This window comes from Macrotis lagotis, chromosome 4 (genome assembly GCF_037893015.1).
Source record: "Macrotis lagotis isolate mMagLag1 chromosome 4, bilby.v1.9.chrom.fasta, whole genome shotgun sequence".
NCBI classification, from domain to species: domain Eukaryota; kingdom Metazoa; phylum Chordata; class Mammalia; order Peramelemorphia; family Peramelidae; genus Macrotis; species Macrotis lagotis.
Window position 1 is genome coordinate 228,461,282 of NC_133661.1, and position 22,352 is coordinate 228,483,633.

The 22,352-nt window shown below is 35.1% G+C and overlaps 1 protein-coding gene and 1 long non-coding RNA gene across 12 annotated transcripts in view; one reads left to right on the forward strand and one right to left on the reverse strand.

Moving 5' to 3' along the window:
- Nucleotides 1-16,197, reverse strand: part of LOC141522260 (uncharacterized) — an 85,953-nt gene extending 69,756 nt beyond the window's left edge. Inside the window, exons 1-2 of one of the 2 annotated variants that reach the window (XR_012478173.1) lie at nt 15,938-16,197; nt 989-1,067 (exon numbers count right to left, since the gene is read on the reverse strand). This is a non-coding gene — a long non-coding RNA (uncharacterized LOC141522260). The remainder of the gene's footprint in view (nt 1-988; nt 1,068-15,937) is intronic. The other variant, XR_012478172.1, reaches the window with a different exon arrangement.
- The window catches only part of FOXN3 (forkhead box N3), a 487,407-nt gene that overhangs the window by 253,521 nt on the left and 211,534 nt on the right, over nt 1-22,352 (forward strand). For all 10 annotated transcript variants that reach the window (XM_074235544.1, XM_074235538.1, XM_074235536.1 and 7 more), the window contains one exon: nt 15,634-15,770. In XM_074235544.1, coding sequence (XP_074091645.1) covers nt 15,634-15,770 — 137 coding nt within the window. The remainder of the gene's footprint in view (nt 1-15,633; nt 15,771-22,352) is intronic.

A 22,352-nucleotide genomic window follows, 5' to 3' on the forward strand; every position in this document is an offset into this window, starting at 1 on the left:
GAATATGCTCGTTAACTTCTCTAAGAGTCAGTTTTCTTGGGTTGTTTTTTTTTTTTTTGCACTAAGGATAAGAGTTAGTCTGCTCCTGAAGATGTTCTGTAAAATTTAAAAACAGTATCATGGGACCAGCAAGATGGTGGAATAATTGCTTTCCACAAACCATTCCCACTCCCAAACCTCAAAAGAAGGGAATTATATACCAGATATATATTAATTTCAATGATAAGGTCTCCAGTAGATTGTAAGCTCCTTGACAGGAGGTATTGTTGCTTGTCTTTGTATCCCTAGCACTTAAAACAGTCCCTGGTGCTTAGAAGGATCTCGGCAGAATTTTATTGATCAATTGAAAATAAGACAATCCCCTCATAAGGTAAAATCTCATGAATTAAAATTGGAGAACTTGAACTGTCACTCATTATCCTCTGCCCACCTAGCTCTCTGCACATACCACAATAAGTACAAGACAACCTGGAGGTCCATGTCTTAGGATCTCCTATAAACCTGAACCATACTGACCCCCCCCCATAAGAGGGGGCAGGCACTTCTTTTCCCCAGTCTTTGGAAGGAAAAGAGGAATTGTTAGAAATGTGGAGGAGGAGTTGAAGACACAGACAGGATGGAAAATGCACAGGTGGCTTTCTTACTAACTCCCCAGAAAGGAATGAGCATTTGGGTCCTGAGAAAAGGGTTCTAGAAACCCAGATCGGGTCAGTCTTCTGTCTCTGGAGATAACTTTTCCTTCCAAAGTCTGCCAAATCAGAAGGCAGAAGTTGTCCAGTACTCCAATCTCAGATATTTTTGTAGCAGTGGAATGGAAAAGAGATCCAAGAATGTAAAGGATTGATATCTAGACCTTGAATAAAAACCTACCTCACAAGAAGATAAATCAACAGAGATGATCATAAAAGCAGAATGAAGAATGAACAAACACTTTAAAAAGAAAACATTTTGAATAAATATAATATTAAGGAAACAAAATTTATATTACCATGTGAGAGGAAATCTGATGAAGTCTCCAGGTATCATGGAATGTCAGCAGGAACTTGAAGAATAATTAAAAAGAAAAACTGGAAAAAAAATAGGAATGAATATAGGTTAGAACTAGAGCTCTAAATGCAGTATTAAAAAGAACTTAATAAAGAGTAAAAAAAAAAAACCTGAATGACAACAAAGAGTACAAGCTCTCATGAAATAATGGATTTAGATACTAAAAATATAGTGGTGAAGAAACTTTTGTCAGAAAAAAAGAAAAATTCAATAATGAGTGACTTAACCATGAAGAAACAGTGTTCAGAGATAATCTCTCAGAAGAATATGACAAATTCAAAGACTCTAAATTCTTACTTTAGTGATCTAGGACTTTTGAGTTAGACAACACAAATTGAGAAAATCTAAAGATAAGTGTTCCATGCTTCAAATTCAAGGGAGAAGAGCAAAGTGATTAAATTACATAGGCAGCTGGGAAACATAATAAAGTGCTGGATCTGGAGTCAGGAAGATCTGAATTCAAAACCAGACCTCAGGTATTTACTAGTTGTTTAACCATGGTCTGGTTTCTTAACCTTTATTTCAGTTTCTTTATAAAATGAGGATAATAAGCACACTAGGGTTGTTATGAGGCTAAAATGAGATAATATTTGTAAAGTACTTGGTAAACCTCAAATAATTTTAAAACTAGTATTATTGTATCTATGAGAGAGAGAATATGATTAAAAACAATGTAGGGGAAAGTCTGAAATGGAACGATTAGAAAGTTGAAAGATGTTTTGCTTTATAAGGAAAGGAGAAAAGACAGGATACCATTAAGGAACCATTCCTTTATGATAAAAAATATCATACAGAGTATGCTGTATTAGATAGAGACTTTATAATGGACTTCATCTGAGTAGAATTTTCACACTCTTTGATGATGATGTTGATGTTTGTCCTTGGTCCTCAAAGAAGATCATGACATCAGGGAGGTGATGCCATGACAAACACATGAACTGGATTTGGGTGAGGGGGTGCTGTGCCTCACTTTCTCTTCTAGAACTATCAGGATCCAGTGAGCAGACATGATTTAGAATGAAACAAGATAGCTCTGAATGTGAGGCAGTCAGGCTTAAGTGACTTACCCAAGATCACGCATCTAGTTAGATTCAAGGGTCTAAGGCAGGACTCAGACTTCTGTCTTTCTGACTCTAAGACCAGTGATCTAACCTACACTACCTAGCTACCCCTGACTTTTACCTCCCTAAATAGCATCCTACAGTAAAGAAAGGATATGCATCAATACTCAAGGGCAGTGAGCACCTTTAATATTGTAGAGTGGCATAATAACAAAGGTAGAATAACATGACTTTAGAATTGAAAATTGAGCATGTTAAGAGCAGAGGGTTGGTATTATATGGTAGGACTAATACACTTACTCCTACCCTATTATAGGACTTTCTGAATGGCTTCTCTTACAAATGGATTTTTCCAAGATTAAGGCTCAGCAGCCCCTTACATTGCTCCCTCCACTTCCAAAAGGAGATTGTATCTAGTGACTGAAGAAAAAACTCAAACTCCCTCCTTTAGAAGATTGTCCCCATGAAAGATGCAGAGAAAATTCAGGAAAAGTAAGTCTAGGTGGTATTCTGTGAATCAGGAACTAAAATTTGAATTAGACTGAGAGGGAAGATTGATAATTAGAAAGCAAAGAAAAATTTCTTGGAGATAGAGTAGAGCAAAAGAAAAATTGCTTAAAGCAAGAGGTTGGAGATATTTTTGGATCACATCTTTTAACCTGGATAGAGAAATAGAAGAGAGAAAGAACATGAAAACATTGATTTAAATAAATTTTAAGAAATTAGTATAGAGCAGGCAAATGAGTGTGGGAGGGAAGGAAAGCCTGTGGTTAAGAGGTATTAGGCAAGAGCTGCTATCCTAAGAAAGAAAAAAGGAAGACAATGATAAAAAATTAAGATTCCATAAAACAAAAATGTGTTTGTTTATGCGCATGCTTCTGCTTCTCAAAAATAGTTTAGAAATGTGAGTTGTTTTTGGTGCTTGTTATCAGAGGCCTTTTGATTTTAGTTTGTATTTTAAGACTATAGCCCCAAGGTAGAATGGTTTGTATGGACAAATAATATGATTCTCTCTTAAGTGGAGATTGGAGGGGATTTCTGTTTAAGTATGGATCTTAAGGGATGATTTCAGAAGGCCCTTTCCATTGCTAAGATTCTGTGATTTTTTGTTGTTGATAAGAAAAAAATGATGATTGCCCCACAAAGGTTGTAATATGAATTATCATGATATTAGATATAAGTGTTTCAGGAAACTACCAAAAGGTCCAAAAGCTTTTGGTAGTAGCTGGAAAACTATGCCCTCTCTTCTTAATGAGTTCCTTAGAAACTTGGAAAATGTTAGGAAAAAGTATATGAAAGTGTCATAAATACCAATTGTTGCACAGTGTACATTCAGAGTCTTATTAATGATTTCTGCCTTTAAGGATCATGATAGATATTAGATCTATGATTTTACTGATATGCGGAAGTCCCCAGTGAGAAAATGCCTGTACCTTGTAGAATCTTCTGTGTAATTTATAGCTCTTGTGAGATGATTAGAAAAGATGTGTTAAAACCATTTGACTGGAACCAGATTAAAATTTAATTAGGAAATGTTAATTAAAATAAATAAAATACAATACAACACAGATAATGTTAATTTGTGGTTTTTCCTAAATCAACATGTGGTCATTAAGAGTCTTCATATGTTGAATTATATATCACTATTTAGAACATTGAGAGATGAAGTCATTTGTCTTCATAGCCCATATGGCCAGAGGTAGCATGTCTGTCTTTATAGCTATTTAAACAATAATTACTTTCTTTAAAATGCTTCTATAAAATAATGTGTATTATGAAAGTTGAGATTTCTAAATCTGACATTTGGAGGATACCTTATTAATGAGTAAGGAATACTCCTTAACTTATTGGAGCTTTTTTCCCCTTTTGGTCCAGAGCATCTTGGGACAGATACCTTGAAAAGAAACTATTAAAGCTTAAAACTGCACTAAGAATTTAGAGACACCCTATATAAGTTCTTACCACTCCAATACAGCTCCTGTTGCCTAGGAGACCAGTCCCACAGGACACCCAATGAAATCCAAGTAGAGCATTTCCCCTCCTCCATTTTAAAATTTTTATTGATTATTTACTTTTTACATTACAGTTAGTGATTATGCTCCTGCTATGAGAGATCTTTTGTAACAAAGAAAAACAATTAAATAAATCTATCAATAAAACTCTTTATCTGAAGGCAGTGGAATGCAGTGCAGTGGTCCAGATGTATACACTCCCCAATCTTTTGGGGTTTTTAAAAATTTTAATTAATTTATTTTGGAATTGTACAATTTTCCCTCAATCTCTCTTCCCTCACCTCCACCCATAGAAGGAAGTCTCTTGGTTTTTACATTGTTTCCATGCTATACATTGATTGAAATTGAATGTGTTGAGAGAGAAATCATGTCCTTAAGGAAAAAAATTAAAATGTAAAAGATAGCAAAATTACATATTAAGATAACATTTTTTTTTAAATTAGAGGCAATAGTCTTTGATCTTTATTCAAACTCCCCAATTCTTTCTCTGGATACAGATAGTATTCTCCAATGCAGATACCCCAAAATTGTCCATGATGGTTACACTGATGGAATGAGCAAGTCAGTTAAGATTGATCTGATCATCAACCCCATGCTGCTATTATGGTGTACAATTTTCTTCTAGTTCCCTAATCTCTTATTTAAAAAATATTATAGAAATCTAAATTTTTCCTCTCTCCTATCCTCTCATTAAAAAAATTAAATTCCTTATAACAAATATGCATAGCCAAGCAAAATAAATTCCCTCCTAGACTGTACACAAAAAATATTTGTTTTCATTTTATTGCCAAAAGTCCATCACCTTACTCATAGATAGCATATTCCATCCTTGATAATGTAGATTCATGAATGCTTACTATATTGATCATAATTTTTTGCTCTTGCTGTATTCTTAAGGGTCTCCTGGTTCTGCTCATTTCATTCTTCCTCAGGTTAAAAAAAAACCTTTAAAATTGCTCATTTTTATAATATTGATCTTATTGTATTTGATTGGTGATGATGTCAACCAGTGTATGGAAAGAATATATGGAGACTTTAATACATCACCATAGGAAATAAAAATTCCTAACTAAGCAGGGAAGCAATTCTTTTTTTAAAAAAAAATTCTCCCTACCTTGGGGAGTCTGCACTTAGCATAAACTAGAACATTTTGAATACTGGGAATAGTCAGGAAGAACAATTTTAGATGTTTTTATTGGATGCTCACAAATCCTTTCCTTCACACTCTCTTCTTTTGTTTTGGAGTAATTGTCAGTTATCTTATGGAAAGTGAAAAAAGGGAATTTTGGAAAACAAAATTCTTTTATAATCACTCATTGAGCCTTTGTTTTACAAGTCCTTTTTTTTCTCTTTACCCCTCTCATCCCTTCTTCCTTCGTAAACCTGGGAATTCCTAAAATAAATCTTCTTTCTTCCACGCTTCTGTGATTTTCTTTGATTTCATCAGCAGAGTACAATTTAATGACACAGTGGGTTTGAAGTGAAAAGCTCTTCATTCAAATCTAGACTAGATAGGTATTGAAACTCTCAGCATCAGTTTCCTCATCTGTAAAAATCTATGATCTTTTAAGTAATGAAGTGCAAGTTGTCCCAACAGTTTGAAACTGTACTGAACTTTGAAACAATTTCTAATTGTATTAAGATTTTTTGGAACACTATTCTTTTATTTTTATTATTTTTTAAAGATTTATTTATTTTTATGAAAGATTTATTTTGAATTTTACAATTTCCCCCTTAATCTTGCTCCCCCCCCCCCCCCCATAGAAGGCAATCTGTTAGTCTTTACATTGTTTCCATGGTATGCATTGATCTAAGTTGAATGTGATGAGAGAGAAATCATATCCTTTAGGAAGAAACATAAAGTATAAGAGATAGCAAAATTATATAATAAGGTAACAGGGTTGTTTTTTTTAAATTAAAGGTAGTAGCCCTTGGTCTTTGTTCAAACTCCACAGTTCTTTCTCTGGATACAGATGGTATTCTCCATTGCAGATACCCCCAAATTGTCCCTGATTGTTGCACTGATGCAATGAGCGAGCCCATCAAGGTTGATCATTGCCCACATGTTGCTGGTAGGGTATACAGTGTTTTTCTGGTTCTGCTCATCTCACTCAGTATCAGTTCATGCAAATCCCTCCAGGTTTCCCTGAATTCCCATCCCTCCTGGTTTCTAATAGAACAATAGTGTTCCATCACATACATATACTGCAGTTTGTTAAGCCATTCCCCAATTGAAGGACATTCACTTAATTTCTAATTCTTTGCTACCACAAACAGGGCTACTATGAATATTTTTGTGCAAGTGATATTTTTACTCTTTTTCATAATGTCTTCAGAGTATAGACCCTGGATCAAAGGGGTATGCTCATTTTTTTTTTGCCCTCTGGGGGGTGTAGTTCCAAATTGTTCTCCAGAAAGATTGGATGAGTTCACAGCTCCACCAACAATATATTAGTGTCCCAGATTAACCACATCCTTTCCAACATTGATCACTGTCCTTTCTAATCATAATAGCCAGTCTGAGAGGTTCGAAGTGATACCTCAGAGATGCTTTAATTTGTATTTCTCTAATAAGTAGTGGTTTAGAGCAATTTTTCATATAACTATGTATCACTTTGATTTCCTCATCTGTGAATTGCCTTTGCATATTCTTTGACCATTTGTCAGTTGGGGAATGGCTTGGCTTGTCTTTTTAAAAATTTGACTCAGGTGTGGCTAGGTGGTGCAGTGGATAAAGCACTGGTCCTGGAGTCAGGAGTCCCTGAGCTCAAATCTGGCCTCAGACACTTAATAATTACCTAGCTGTGTGGCCTTGGGCAAGCCACTTAACCCCATTTGCCTTGCAAAAATCCTAAAAAAAAAAAATTGACTCAGTTCTCTATATATTTTAGAAATGAGTCCTCTGTCAGAAATACTAGTTGTAAAGATTGTTTTCCAGTTTACTAAATTTCTTTTGATCTTGGTTACAGTGGTTTTTCCTATACAAAAGCTTTTAAATTTAATGTAGTCAGAATTGTTTAGATTATTTTTAATGATGTTCTCCATCTCTTCCTTGGTCATAAACTGCTTTCCTTTCCATAGATTTGACAGGTAAACTATTCCTTGATCTCCTAGTTTGCTTATAATGTGTTTTTTTTAATGTTAAATCCTGTAACCATTGTGATCTTGGTCACTATTTCTTTATTAAAAGAATCAAGGAAGACCTTTGGTTCATTGGATGGTTGCTCCATGAATATATAAACACATTAACAAGAATCATATATGATGGAAAGATGTAGGATCATAGATTGAGAGCTAGAAGGGACCTTAGAGTCCAATTAATCCAACCCCTTCTTGTTACAGATGAAATGAAATAACTCGTCCCAGATCACACATATAGCAAGTAAGGAGAGCTGAAGAATTCAATCATGCATGGTTCACCTATTTTCATTGGTTCATTCATGAATGTAGACCAATAGAGATATGTAGTAATGTTCCGGTGTTCATAACTATAATGTGTCCTTAGCTCAACTCCCTAATTATTAGTCCCAGTGGAACCAATTTGTCTCTGCTCTGACTTTTCAACCCCAAATTCCTTCTTATTCATTGCTTTCTAAGCTGTGATAACATTCAGATCAGTTCCCAGTATTACTTCAGAACCTCAGACCAATTAATGGTTCCCACAGCCGCTCAGTCTTGGAGCCTGGCTCTAAGTCTTTAGATGCATTAAGAATACAGTTCTAGCTCTTGGGAACTAGAACCCCAGACCATGGTTTGGGTTCCCTGAATCATTTTTTCTAATCTTGTTCAACTTTTGAGGTTGTAGTTAATGAGCTCATGTCGTGCAGAAAGTTTATGTCCATTGGGTTTTTTGAGGTACCTCTGTCACTTCTTTCTCTGAGACTCTGTGTGTGTGTGTGTGTGTGTGTGTGTGTGTGTGTGTGTCTGTGTCTAAAAAGCCTTCCTCATTTTATAAGGTTTTCTTTTTTGTTTGTTTTTTTCCTTCCCTTTAGTGTTTTGATACTTTCCTAGTTAAGGAACTGTATTTTGGCTTCATGTCTATCTTGACCATGATGTGTGACTTGGGCAAATCACTTCCTCTTTCTGTGTCACACTTTGTTCATCTGGAAAATAAGATTATAAGATTATTGGATTAAATGTTCTTGGAAGACTTTGTTAACTCTAGCATTTTATGAGTCGTGAAAAAATGTCCCTGTTTTTTATATATACGTGTATATATAGTGTGTGTATATGTAAAATATATAGATGTGTGTTATAGATGGTGTATATATAAAGAGATTTGCATTGATATCTTTTTACATATATGCACATGCACATTTTAATGTGTATATGTATGTATGTCCTTATTCATGTCTTACTTCCCAAAGAGTTTTTAAAATTTCTCCTTTTAGAATCCTGCCAACTTTTGATATCTAGTTTCATGTATAATAGTCTGTCTCCCTATGATTTTGTAGCTCTTTAAAATTTGATGTTGCTTGGTTGAAATCCAAGTATCCACATTATAATCTTTGGGGGAGGTGCTTATATTACTGTAAAAGCTCTGATCCCCCAACTCATGGCAAAATTAAAATCAGATTAGGCTTCCCCTGATGTTCATTTTAGGTGCATTAAATGTAATTTTTCCTGACCTAAGATACTTGAGCTTTCCATCCTCCTGTATATTTCTGTGTTAAAAGTTTCCAAAGTCAGCTTTGCTGCTCTGAACTGATACATGAAACCAAATATAATATTGTAGATGGGATTGCAAATATCAGCAATTTCTATATTCCTTTCAATCACCTCATAGAATTCCCCCTTACACACTCGTTGGAATAATGGATAACGTCAGTATTTTCCCTTTTGGAATCCCAGTAATTTGAAGTGTGAAATGTTTTGAGGGTAGTGTCTGTTTGCTAAACCACTTAGCTATTATAGACAGCTCTCATTGTAAGTTAAAATAACATGCAGTTTCAAGCAAGCTGAATTGATAAACTGAAGATTTAGGGTTTTGTTTTGTTGTTTTTTTTTCTTGAAGCCTTCAAATTAAGAAATTTTTAGACTGGAGTACATTATCAAGCACTTACTAGTGAAGTGTGATTATAATAAATCACATTTCTATGACACTTTAAGATTTCCAAAGTAGTTTCCTTATGACAACCTTGCCATTTGTAATTCAAGTATCCTCATTTTACAGGTGGGGAAACTGAGATACAAAAGTTGCACAATTTGCTTTCATTAAGTCTTTTTTTTTTAAGGTTTTTGCAAGGCAATGGGGTTAAGTGGCTTGCCCAAGGCTACATGGCTAGGTAATTATTAAGTGTCTGAGACTGGATTTGAACCCAGGTACTCCTGACTCCAGGGGCCAGTGCTTTATCCACTATGCCACCTAGTCCCCTCTCATTAAGTCTTAAGTGGCTTCCCTTCCCCCACCTGAAAATATTCTTCCCTCTTGTACTTCTAATTATCCCAGACCACATTCCATTCCTTCTATTATTCCTTTGCTCCATCACTCACCACATTACACTGTTCTTATCTGTTCATATTATAAAATTCATTCCCCTCCTCCCTTTTGCCCCTGCAAGAAAGTAATATTTTTAAATGTAAGAATAACATTTTTCTTTTTCTTACTTTATCCCCAGTGCTTCATACAAAATAGGCACTTTATACAGACACAGACACACACACACACACACACACACACACACACACACACATATTTAATAAGCATTTATTACACATAAGAAAATTTTTCTAGGACCTAGGAAACATGAAGAGTTTAATTAAAATGTGGTCCTTTGCCTCATGGGTCATGTGGACTAGAATTAAGATTGAGAGGTCCATATTTTCTCTTTTTTTTAGCTTTTTTTGGTTTTTTTGTAAGGCAATAAATAGGGTTAAGTGACTTGCCCAAGGTCACACAGCTAGTTAGAATCAGGTATTTGAGGTTAGATTTGAACTCCTTTCCTTCTGATTCTAGGACTGGTGCTGTATCCCCTGCACGACCTAACTGCCCTTCCATATTCAATAATGACTGTTTGAATGACAGGATTTGAATGACTAAAAGCCATTTTATAGTTTACTTTTTATCATTGCCTCTACCCTGTTAAGAGTTCTTCACTTGTTTAAGATTGAGAGGCAATTTACTTAGTAATGGGAACATGTCATATTTGTAGGATTCTTTTTTTCAACATTTTAATATTTTATTTCTTTTCCAATTATATACAATAGTAATATGTATCCATCATTTTTTTTGCAAGGCTCTGAATTCTACAATTTTCCCCCCATGTTGCATTCTTTAAGTGGTTTTTTTTTTTTACTTATTGTTTGGACTAGACTTAAGTTTCACCTATTACAAATAGAAACCTCTCTTTTTGGTTTTTGCATCTCTTAGTAATTTTCAGCCTTTGTATTCCCAGGGGCAATGAGACAATGAAAGTGACTTGCCTTATCTGAATCACTCCAAAGCTAAACTTCTCTCCACTGCTTCTCTGTATAATTTACATTGTCATATACCCTAATATCTCTGTCATATAATTGAAGTGCATTTCATACCATATTGATCAGGCCATGTTCTCTTTCTTTTACTTGTTTTTGAGTCATTTTAGTCATTTCTGACTCTTTGTGACCCCATTTGGGATTTTCTTGGTAAAAATACTGGACAGGGTTAAATTAAGACTTGCCCAGGAACACAGAATTAGTAAGCTGGATTTGAATTTAGTGCTTTCTGACTCCAGGCTTGTTCCCTCTATCTTCTATACCACCTAGCTCACCTCTTCACCTATTTATTGGATGTCATTCTTTACTCTGATTGCTCTTCAGAGTTTCTTTTTGTGATAGTCCCATCATGTGATACACCCATGTTGTTCCTCACTTTTGCTCGACAGATGATATTTGTCCATTCTCAAAGAAGACCATTTCATCAGGAAGGTGATTCCATGACAAGCACCTGAATTGTATTTGAGTGAAGGGGATGATGCTGTGCTAAGTCATCAGCCTCACTTTCTCCTCCAGAGCCACCTGAGTCCAGTGATCCAGATAGGAATCAGCATTACTGGAGATGGCCCTGGATGTGAGACAATCAGGTTTAAGTGATTTGTCCAAAGTCACACAGCTAGTAAGGGTAAAGTGTCTGAGGCTTGATTAGAATTCTCCAGGTGATAGCTATTGTCATCACCACCACTTAATTATTTGGGATTCTAATGTATAGTAATACATAATTGTTAAAGATACTTGTTGATTGAATGATTAAGCTGCTTTAATTCCACTTAGCTTTGTTTTCTGTGTAGTGGGCTCTATCCTTGCTAGATAATGTGACTTTGACCAAGCTTAAGTTATGGTAATTTGCATGTTCTCTACCTTCATGTGATACTACAGTTCATTGTTGCTTGTGTTCCATTGCATTTACTTCTCTCCTTTGGTGGCCTCATGGATTTAATTATCATCTCCTGGATCTATATATCTAACCCCATCCTTTCTCCAGAAACCCAGTCCTTAATACTTTGAATTGTGTATTTCTTAAACAGCTCATTCAATATATTAAAAACCTCATTCTCCTTAACCCTAAACCTCACCCCCTTTTGAACTTCCCTGTATATATCAAGGACATTTCTATCATAACCATCCAGGCTTTGAACTTCAGATCATCTTTGACTCCTCATTTTTTGTATATAAGCACCTGCTGTCTACTAGAGATTATGCTAAATTCTGGAGGATACAAATAAAGTCAATTCAGTCCTTGCCCTCAAGGAGCTTACAGTCTAATTGGGGCAAGGCTATGTTCAAAAGTTGAGATAAGAGGAGAGAGAAGCTTTGTACCTCCTTCCACAGTGTCTTTCCCTTTGCCTTTACTACTCATACAACCACTAGCTTTACTTCAGGTCAGTATTCCTCTGGCCTGGACAATTGCAAAAGTCTCCTTAGTAGTCTCTCTTCCCTCCAGTTGCTAGTTATTTTTGTAAAGCACAAGTTTGATCTTAGCATCCCCTTTATCTAATAAACTAGAGTAGCTCCTTATTATCTTTAGGGTTATATAAAAACCTTTCTGCTTGACATTTAGGACTAAATAAAAACTTAGCCCCAACCCACCCTTCTATCTTTATCAGTCTTTATACTCTTCCCTCCCCCCATGCTTGTCTTTTTACTCTTCCTGCATTCCTAGATTCTTTTATCTCCCACCTTTCTCTTTCTATTGTTTGTCTCCAGTCTGGAATTTCCTTTCTTCCTATCTCTTGATTTCCCACTAAGTCCAGTTAGATTTACTGTTTTCCACCTGAGTGTTCTGCATCCTCTTTCCACTGTCCCACCCCATCCTCAGCTGCTAGTATCTTAATCTTACCAGGTTATTGCCTATCTATTTTATTTGTGTTTTCTGTTTATCTGTCTATAAGTGCCCTTGTCTATTAGAATGGAAGCTCCTTTGGGGGAAGGACTGAAGTGACTGAAATCTAGGGAGTTAATGCTTGCAGAATCTTTCATCCATTGATATGCGTATGTCAGAGAATTGAGGTGTTGGCCTGGTGGCTAGACTCTTAGAATACAGTTCTCAGAAAGGCAAATTATGCCTCAGTAGACATGAATTAGTGGGATCAAAAAACCAACATGTTAGTTTCTGACTAATATTCTTATGATGCAGTTACCCAAACTTAACTAGGATGGTCCTTGAATAACAGGTAATCTGTCTCTTAACAGGTGTTTATTTAAAAGCTTTTCAACTTAGTGGGACCAAAAAAAAACCCTGGGTTCTATTAAAGAGAAAACGCAGTATCACCTTCATGTCTCAGGCATTAGAAGAGGACTTTAACATTAATTTTATAAATATATATGATCTAATGCCAGAAAAATTCCCTTCCCTGTTGAGTAGGATTTACTTTGTTGTGCAGTGGTTAGTGTTGGACATAGAATCAAAAAGATCTGAATTCAAATGGAATTTCTGGTACTTGCTAGGCATATAACTGAACAAGTCACTTAACCTCTGCCTGCCTCAGTTCCTTCATCTGTAAGATAAGTATAATAGCATCTGCCTCTCAGGTTTGTTTTGGATACAAATGAAATAATATTTGTAAAATGTTTTGAAAATCGTAAAATGCTACATTATTATAAATCAAATTGTGCTTGAATGTTCAAATCCTGTGGTGAACAAAAATGCATGATGTGAAGGGAGAAATGGGTAATCAGATGAAATTTTCAAACTTTCCTCATTTGCATAAATGTTGCCTTTTCGTATTTTGGGTGATAATTCTATCGCCTTTGGTAATTGGTACTTTTTTGGGTTTAATTTGTTAAAATGTCTTTTTGTTTAAGAAGATCTTTAATACTCACTCTGACTTTTTTATGAGAGAAGGCTGGTAATTTTAGTATGTTATTTGCCTGTGGTTCATCCTAGTAGTTGGAAAGTGTGATCATATTTCCCTCAACTATTTGGATTTTGAAAATTAAAGCATGAATTGAAATTTTTGAAACAGATAAGGCCCAAACATGTGAAACTGAAGTCTGTTGTGTTTTTAAACAAAATAAATAAAAAAGAACTCAGTCAATTAAGGTGCGAAATTTGATGTCTAAAGTAGAAACAACAACCTTTATTGTTGCTTGTTTTGGGGTAACAAATGTCTCCCATAATCACTAATTTGACCCTCTGAGGCCATACTGAATGGGTTAAACAGTTCTAGGGATAGTGATGAGAATGATGATGTGACAATGAGAATGATATTGTGACAAATTACATTTCTAGTTCTCTACTGTTTTGTTTACAACTCAGTGAAATGGGTAATTGTTGTTTTTGAGGCATCTAGGTGGTGCAGTAGCTAGTCCTGGGTATGTCTTGGTGAAAGCCTAAGTTCAGTTCTAGTGCCAGACACTTAACCTTTGTCTGACTCAGTCTCCTCAACTGTAGAATGGAGTGTTGTGAGGATTAAGTAAGTCAATATTTATAAAGCTCTTTGCAAACCTTGAAGCTCTTCATAAATATTAACTATGATCATTATTTTCATCATTATTATTCTCATCTTAGAGAAGAGGAAACTATAGACTCAGAAAGGTAGGGATTATTCTAGATCATGGGTAGATAAGTAACTGGATGTCCAGCTCAGATTTGCTGCTTCCTAAGTCCATTTTTCTTTCCATTAACCCTATTACTTTGATCATCCCATATTCAATATCACTAATGTCTTAGTGCAGTTATTAAACTATAGAAGATTAAATACTGTACTAAGACTTTGGGGACACCCTTTATTTAATCAAAAAGGTTCATCAAAAAAAATTTAATCCTACTCTTGTAAAGTAGTTCATGCTACTCATTAAGAAACAATTTTTATATCTTTTTTGTGTATGTCTGAAGTTCTGTGATATCATGTGACAAGCACAAATTTTAAGGATCAAAATGATAAAAGTTAGAGATAAACATGATGATAAAGTTTTAAAAACATCATGATACATTAAAGCTTCCCTAGGTTTGGTTTCTTCCCATCCCTATCCAACCTACTTAATTTTCTTTGTAACAGCTTTTGTTTTCTTTACAAGTATTCTAAGACCAATGTTAATCTTACTGCAATAGTTTTTAAAATGGAGTGAATTCTCTGGCTTAAAGTACTTGGGGAAGAGCAAAGGTTATGTAATTTAACTTTTTTTTCTTCACTAAATCAGTAAATATTTACAAATGACCTTTTCTGAATACCATGGGTACATTGGGTCACTTGGAAGCATGCAGTTAATGCAGTGACCACCCGGCTGAGCTGCTGCCAGGTTTCCTGTGTGTCTAAGAACTGGGGGGTGGGGGGGGGAATACTTTTTCAAATTGCTCACACAAATTTCTCAGTCAGTAATTGATGTTGAACTTGAAAGCAAATCGCTGAACTCTGATAGAACAGTTGAGAAAAATCTACATTTTTAGATTTGCCTCTGAAGATGCAGTTCATAGGGGCACATTACTGTGCACTAAAGATTAAATATTGAATTTTGACTTGGTTTTAGACAGACTGCCTCTGTTCTTGTATTTGTTAGGAAAGGGTAGTTCTAGAAATAGTTGGTTAAGGAATCAGAATTGTACTCTAAGCTGAAACTTTTGTTCTATTATGAAAAACTGAAGAAAACAGACTGATTAATTTTCTTTTGTACTGAAATGGTACCAATGTCATGTGGTTGAAAGACTAAATCTTTTATTTTAAAAGGAAAAAAGCAGTTGCTACGATGTTCACTTCTATTTCTTTTTCTTGTTTTCTTTTCCTTTTTGTGGATCTACATCACATTTAACTTATTTTCAGAGAGGTTGATTGGTCTTCAGAATTGACAGTGAAATATAGAGAAGGCCCTTGATATTTTCTTTTGGTGGATGAGGTATAAGGATTACAATAATATTATTCTAACAATATAATGGGGTAACAATAGCTATTCAGTTTCCAGTCAATTTTAAATAACAAGATTGAACTGAATTCCAATAGAGTAATGCTGTCAAATAGTCAACAAATAAAAAGCTAATGCCTTTTAAAAATAAATGGTGCTCTTCAGCCAATTTACCTTTTCTCTTTCAATTCTATTTGCAGAGTATTGGAAAAGGGTCCTTGTGGTGTATAGACCCAGAATATAGACAAAATCTCATACAGGCCTTGAAGAAAACACCCTATCACCCATATTCACATGTGTTTAATACACCTCCCACATCTCCTCAGGCATATCAAAGGTAAGAAAAACAAACCTTTTTTTTTTATTTTGCAGTTTGCTTTCTATTGTTTTTTGCTTTTTCTTTTTTATTTAAAAGCTATTATAATCATTTAAATATTGTGAAGCTTTAAAGCATTATTATAGATGAGGAAAACAGTTAATAGAAGTTCATTAAATAAATCTTACCCCTTCCATCTCTTCTGGGGTGGAGGCAGGTATTCACATAGCAGCCATATAATTATTGAAGAAATTCTTTCCCTATAGTAAAAGTTACTTGAAAAGAAATATCTTACAAGACTGATTTGTCAGATTTTGTTAGGTTGAAAGAGCAGGACTGAGAGAAGGTGAATCCAGCTTAATTTTACCCAGCTGTAGTTTTCTCAGTTATGAACTGCAAGACTTCATGTTATTGTCCTTAAAACCCGTCTCCATGTTAACTGTAGTCTTGAGAGATAATTTTGTTGTGGTTACTCAGTATATGTGTTTGTCTCTTCAAGATGAAAGGTGGAGAACAGTAAATACTTTTATTTTCTTTCTCACATACCTATTTGTTATGAGATCAAGGAAGTCATTTTTTAAAAAGATACAGTTTGACGGGAGAAGCACTCTGACTTTTTAAAGTACTGAATTAACAGGTTTGAAAAAGAATGCAATAAAAAATTGTAAAAATGGTCTTTGAATTTGAAATGCCTTTTTGTCTCTTGTGCCTACTGAAATGTTTGTAACAAAGCTATACTTTAAAGAAATGATCTTTTTGATGGCTACTTTTTGTCAGTCATGGACTGTGCAGATTAATGGCAGTTTCAGTAGTTGATTTTTTATTTTTACAGTGTACTGATTTGCTAAAATCCTTTCACTAGTGTAATATTCTGTAAGAAGGGAGCACAAAGTGAGCTTTTCAAAAAAGCATTAATGAAGTTCTTGGGCATTTCAGTTGAGAAGCATTCCATCACATGCCTAGACAATCAATCTTTAGCAAGAGACTGGGAAGAACAGCTGGGCTTTCGGGGAAGACTGCTGTACGTCTGCCCTTGCTAGACGATTAGCGTGATGGTAACCATAGTAACTAGAGCATCTCCATAGCAACACATAGCTGAGACAGGTGCAGTTGCATCACAAGACTGTTTGTTGCCTGGCAAAAGGACAGGCCATTAGTACTCAGATATACGCTGTTGCCTTGGTAACAAATAACCCTACATAGCAACTACAGTTGGCTTAAAGGGTAAAAAAAATGTTGTACCTGCTTTTGTCTGTTTTCATAAAATCAGTCAAAGCACACCTTATAGGAAATGACAAGTTAAGGTTATTGGAATCTTTTGGTTGACTCTGGATTATCAGTGTGTATCTTTCCTCTGCTTACCACTCTAGGTATCCCCCCAAACCCCAGTTTCTTTCCCCAGTTTACCCCTGAGAGGTGGTTACCATTCTATCTGCTCCTAGAAAGTTATTAGGAACATAAGAATTGCCACACAGGGTTAGATCCATGGTCCATTTAGCCCAGAATTCTGTTGCCAACAGCGGCCCCAAGGGGAACTCAGTAATTATTCAATAAATTGAAAGATTATGGTGCAGCTCTGGGATTGCAGAAGCAGAGCAGATATTTAGATGAGTCTCTCTCTAAGCTGGTTTAAGCCTAATGGCTTTATTTGATCATTAATGTACTTGTAAACTATGGAAATAGCACATAATGGGCTAAATTTTTTTTAGGGAGTCATTGTTATACTGGGCATAATATGAGCATAAATATTTGGATAAAGGAAGTTTGTGTAATAAAAAAAATAAATTTTGAGAGATAATTTCTTAGTTACTTCTAACTTGGGCTAGTTGATGGGATTCTTTCTCTTTCTTTTCTACCCCATTCCATCTTGGGAAAAAAAAAAAGAACAAGAAGCATCCAGATGTGACCGCTTAAGAGGATGCCTGTGTAAGGATCATGTGATAGAAGAAAGAGTAGTAGAGTTAGAATCAAAAGAACTGCATTCAAGTTTCAACTTTGGGAGTTACCAACTTTATAATAGTGGTGGGTGATATAGCTTCTCTGTTCTTTAGTTTGTTCTGCTCTAAAATGGGGGTTATAAGAGATTGCTTGCCTCCCAGAACTATTAAGAAAGCACTTTGTGAAGTGTGAAATGCTGTAAATTATTTTATAAAACTGTATTGTATCATTGGTGGAAAGTGTGTTAGATTTGGTGACAGAATCTTGGCCCAAATGCTGCTTCTGATACCTTCTGTCCATGTGATGTCCTTGAACAAGTTTTATTGTCTTTGACCCTCATTTTCTCATATTTTAAAAGGAAGTGTTAGGATTAATTGACTTCTAAGGTCCCTTCATTACTAAAATTATGACAGTTATTTTTGCAAACCATAAAGCACTATATAATGTCAATAATAATAATTTTTATCTTTATTATTGTCAGGCTTTCATGGTGTATATAGCAAATAGAGAGTTGTCCATGAGCTGGGAAGATGCTGGTTCATATCTTGCCTATGAAATATTCTGTCTGAGTCACTTAACCTTTTAGTTTCCTACTCTGGAGAATTCTTTTAGTCTATAAATTACAACAAAAGTATTAACCTGCATTATAGTTCGTTTTCTCATTCTATCCTTAATATCATTGAGATCAAAGGTCCAATCCCTATCCACCATCACCATCAAGCTCCACTACCATCCATTACCACTTATACTAACATGAACCTTTAGATTCTAGGCTTAATTCTCCAATTCCCTTTTTTTGGAGAGGCAGAAAAATGGTCTCTTTTCCTTTAATCTCAACTTTGAAAACCAGGAATCCTCTCCTCTTCCTTCACTTCAGTATTTTAGTTTCTGCCCATTGTGGTATATAGAATGTAGAGGATTTGAGAAAGACAAAAATAATGGCTTAAAATTTTATAAACTTGAGTTGTAAGGTTTAGAGCTCGTTTCTAAACTTCTGGTTTGTGTTGAGAGAGAGAGAGAGAGGGGGGGGGGTGCTATGTGCATCAAATGGGTTATTCATTAAGCAGGGATGGAAAAGATCCTGCCAGGTGATAATTATTTGATGGAACACTAGAATGATTTCCTTAACTAACTTTACTCATACCTCTCCTGCTATTGTGAGGATCTAGGCAAATAATTTGTGTTGCTTGAGGAAGCATTATTAAAAACTTTCCTAGAATCTGGTCTGGTCTGCCATCTCCTGTTATCTCTTTTAATTCTCATTGACACGAGATACATTCCTTTTCATGTCTACCTCCTGAAAACCCAGACTTCAAAATTAAACCAAGCCTGAGTTTTCAAGAGATTCATATAGTACCATCTCCTCCAAAAAGCCGTCCATGAGTCCCTTAGTTGTTAATGTTGTGTCCAACCTCCGTTTTCTTTATAATGCACCAAGGGTTCTTAAATTTTTCTTGTGTCCTAGACTTCTTCAACAATCTGTTGAAGTCTACTGAGCCTTTGTCAGAATGATGTTTTCAAGTGCACAAAATAAAACACCTACAATCACCAAGGGAAATGATCATATTGAAAAAGTTATTAGAATATTAAAGGTAAGCTCACAAAAACCAGGTTAAGAACATCTTTATTTGAACATATATTACCATCCACCCCGTGGAATGTAAGTTACTTGAGGACAGGGACTGCTAAATTTATGTTTTATATGTACTTAATAAATTTTTTTTTAATTTTTAGGTCAGAGGATGTTGCTAAAAATATGACCACATTTTTCTTCATTTCTGTTCTGTTCTTGCTAATTTTGATAAAATACATGCTAATTTTTAAAAATGAAAATGTCATCCTAAATGACATTAAAACCTTTTCTCAAATGAGGCATTTTACTGTTAAAAATATGAGTAATTATTCTTAGAAAGTCAAGCAGACAGATTTTTTGAAAATCTTACACACTAAAATAATTAATGGTTAATTGAAGACAAAATTACTATATCTTGTTGCCAGAGCTTGTCTTGTCTTAATATCTGTCTCTGTAGTTGTGAAATACATTTTGAGAAAATGATTACCTCAGTGGGACTTACTCAGTTACTTTCTAATCACTGCTAAAAATAAATTTAGGAGGGGGTAGGGTAGAGGTTATTAGCTACATCTTGTTTTAATTTCAAAACCATTAGTCTTGAGATTGCCTTTATTTAATTTTTTAAATAATGTTGAAGATCATGTTGCAGGCTCCCAGTGACCTGATCTCCCAATTCCAGCAGGTTAAGCCTAGTCATGTTGCCTAAAGGAGCATGAACCTCTGCCAGGAAGAGAATTGGGACTATGAAGTGATAGAATCAATCTGAAAAAGATCTAGAGAAACAAATGGTGTGCTGTAGTATCTGATCTATCCAGAGTCCAAAGTTCTCCTTCCTTGAAAAGATCTTATTTCCATTATTTTGTAGGCAATTTCATTGTCAGTTGTTTTAAAATTAGCAGTTGTTTTTTTCCATCTCTAAGCATTTAGTGATAGCTTTAGGTCTCTTTAAAGTTATATTTTTGCCTTTGCCTTTTTTGATTTTCTATGTACATGGCATCATTGCACTAGTTTGTAATTTTCCCCACAATAGAAGCGTGTGTGTGTGTGTGTGTGTGTGTGTGTGTGTGTGTGTGTGTGTGTGTTTATCGATGCTAGTCCTTTGGATTTCCAGTCTTATGAGCTGAGTAAATCCAGATGGTTAGAGAAGTTTAAGAATTGAGCATTATAACACTGGTAAAGTTGTTCTGTCTTAAACTTATAGTTGAACTCCTGCATGATCATTTACATCTGGAAGGAATATCATGTTTGCAGACCTTCTGTGACCTGTTTTATGGGAGGGGATGAAAGTCGAGAGTGGAATGTGCTCTTACCCGAGGCCTCCAAATGAATTTCACAGAGTGGGTTTGCCAGTCTTGAGTTATTTCAAGGATCATTCTTTATCACCAAATTCCTTGCAATATTCTCAATTTTATTTCATGTTATAGTCAGTGTAGTATGATGAAAAAAGACTTGAAAGACTTGATAGTCAGAAAACCTAGTTCCAGCTCACTTAATCATTTTCCTTGTTGCATGATTTAGCCTCAATTTTCTCCTCTGTAAAATGAGACTAATAAAGTTGTACTACCTGACTTACATGGGTGTGGTAATTAAGGATTAAATGTGATCATGTATGCAAGTGTCTAAAAATAAGGCATTTTCAGACATTGTTGTTTTTAAGTTTCAGTAACAATAGAGAATCATTGTTTGGAGCAGAAAGATGTGGAATCCTGTTGCCTTTGATGAATTTTGTCTGTGTGAACTTGGTCCAATCACTCAACCTTTCTTTGATCTAAGCCAACAGTTTTCAAATTTTTAATCTCAGAATCCCTTTACATTCTTAAAAATTATTGACTACTACAAACAATTTTTGCTAGGAATATCTATTAAGTCATTTAAAATAATAATAAATCCATTATTTTAACATAACACTTTAATGAAAATTAACTATATTTTCCAAAACAAAAACTGACCATTTTTATGTTTTTATAAATCTCTCTCTCTCTTTTTTTTTTAAGGTTTTTGCAAGGCAAATGGGGTTAAGTGGCTTGCCCAAGGCCACACAGCTACGTAATTATTAAGTGTCTGAGACCAGATTTGAACCCAGGTACTCCTGACTCCAGGGCCGGTGCTTTATCCACTGTGCCACCTAGCCACCCCTATAAATCTCTTTAATGTATGGTTTAATAGAAGACATCTGGATTTTCTTATCTGCTTCTGCATTTGACCCATTGCACTAGGCTATTTTGCAGTATATGAAGAAAGTCTGGGCTCACATAGTTTCACTGTTGGAAGAGGGAAGAATATTTTGATAGGAAAATCATATCTTAATATTATTATGAAAATCATATCTTAACATTATTATGAAAATAATTTTGATCCCTTGAAAGGGATTTGGGTGCCCATAGGGGTTATCAGACCCCAGTCTTTGAGAATTCTTGCTCTAAGTTTGTACATTATAGACAAGATATCAGTTTGCATTGGCAGGGGGAGTTTCCTCTTCTGGAAGTAATATGCCAAGAATCTGGTCTATTTCCTACCCATACCCTCTCCTAATGCCAAGGAAGTACATAATAACATTATAGATTCATAGCTGTGAAGTTGAAAGCATCCTCAAAGGTCATACAATTGAACTCCCTTATTTTTAAAATGGAGAAACTAAGACCCATTGAAGAATAAGAGACCACAATTGCACAGGTTCATAGGTAGCAGAATTAGACTATAAATTCTAGTCCTCTGATTCCAATTTAGTGCTCCTTCAGCTATACAACACCTCGTCCTTTTGGATGATTTGAAGAGCAAGTTATTTGTTAGAATAGGGAAGAAAAATTGATCTTAGAGCATTTTGAGCATTCAGAACCCTAAAAATCTGTAAACAAATCATAAAACAAACCTCATTTTTTTTTGGTAGGTGACTTTAGAAAGAATAAGTAAGCTTAATTCAACTGAGATCAATGTATAGCATGGAACCAATGTAAAGACTAACAATGCCTTCTGTGGGGGGTGGGGGGAGGGAAGCAAAAATGGGGGAAAAATTGTAAAACCCAAAATAAATAAAATCTTTCTTAAAAAAAAAGGAATAAGTAAGCCTAGATGGTTTGGGGAGTTAAAAGGTT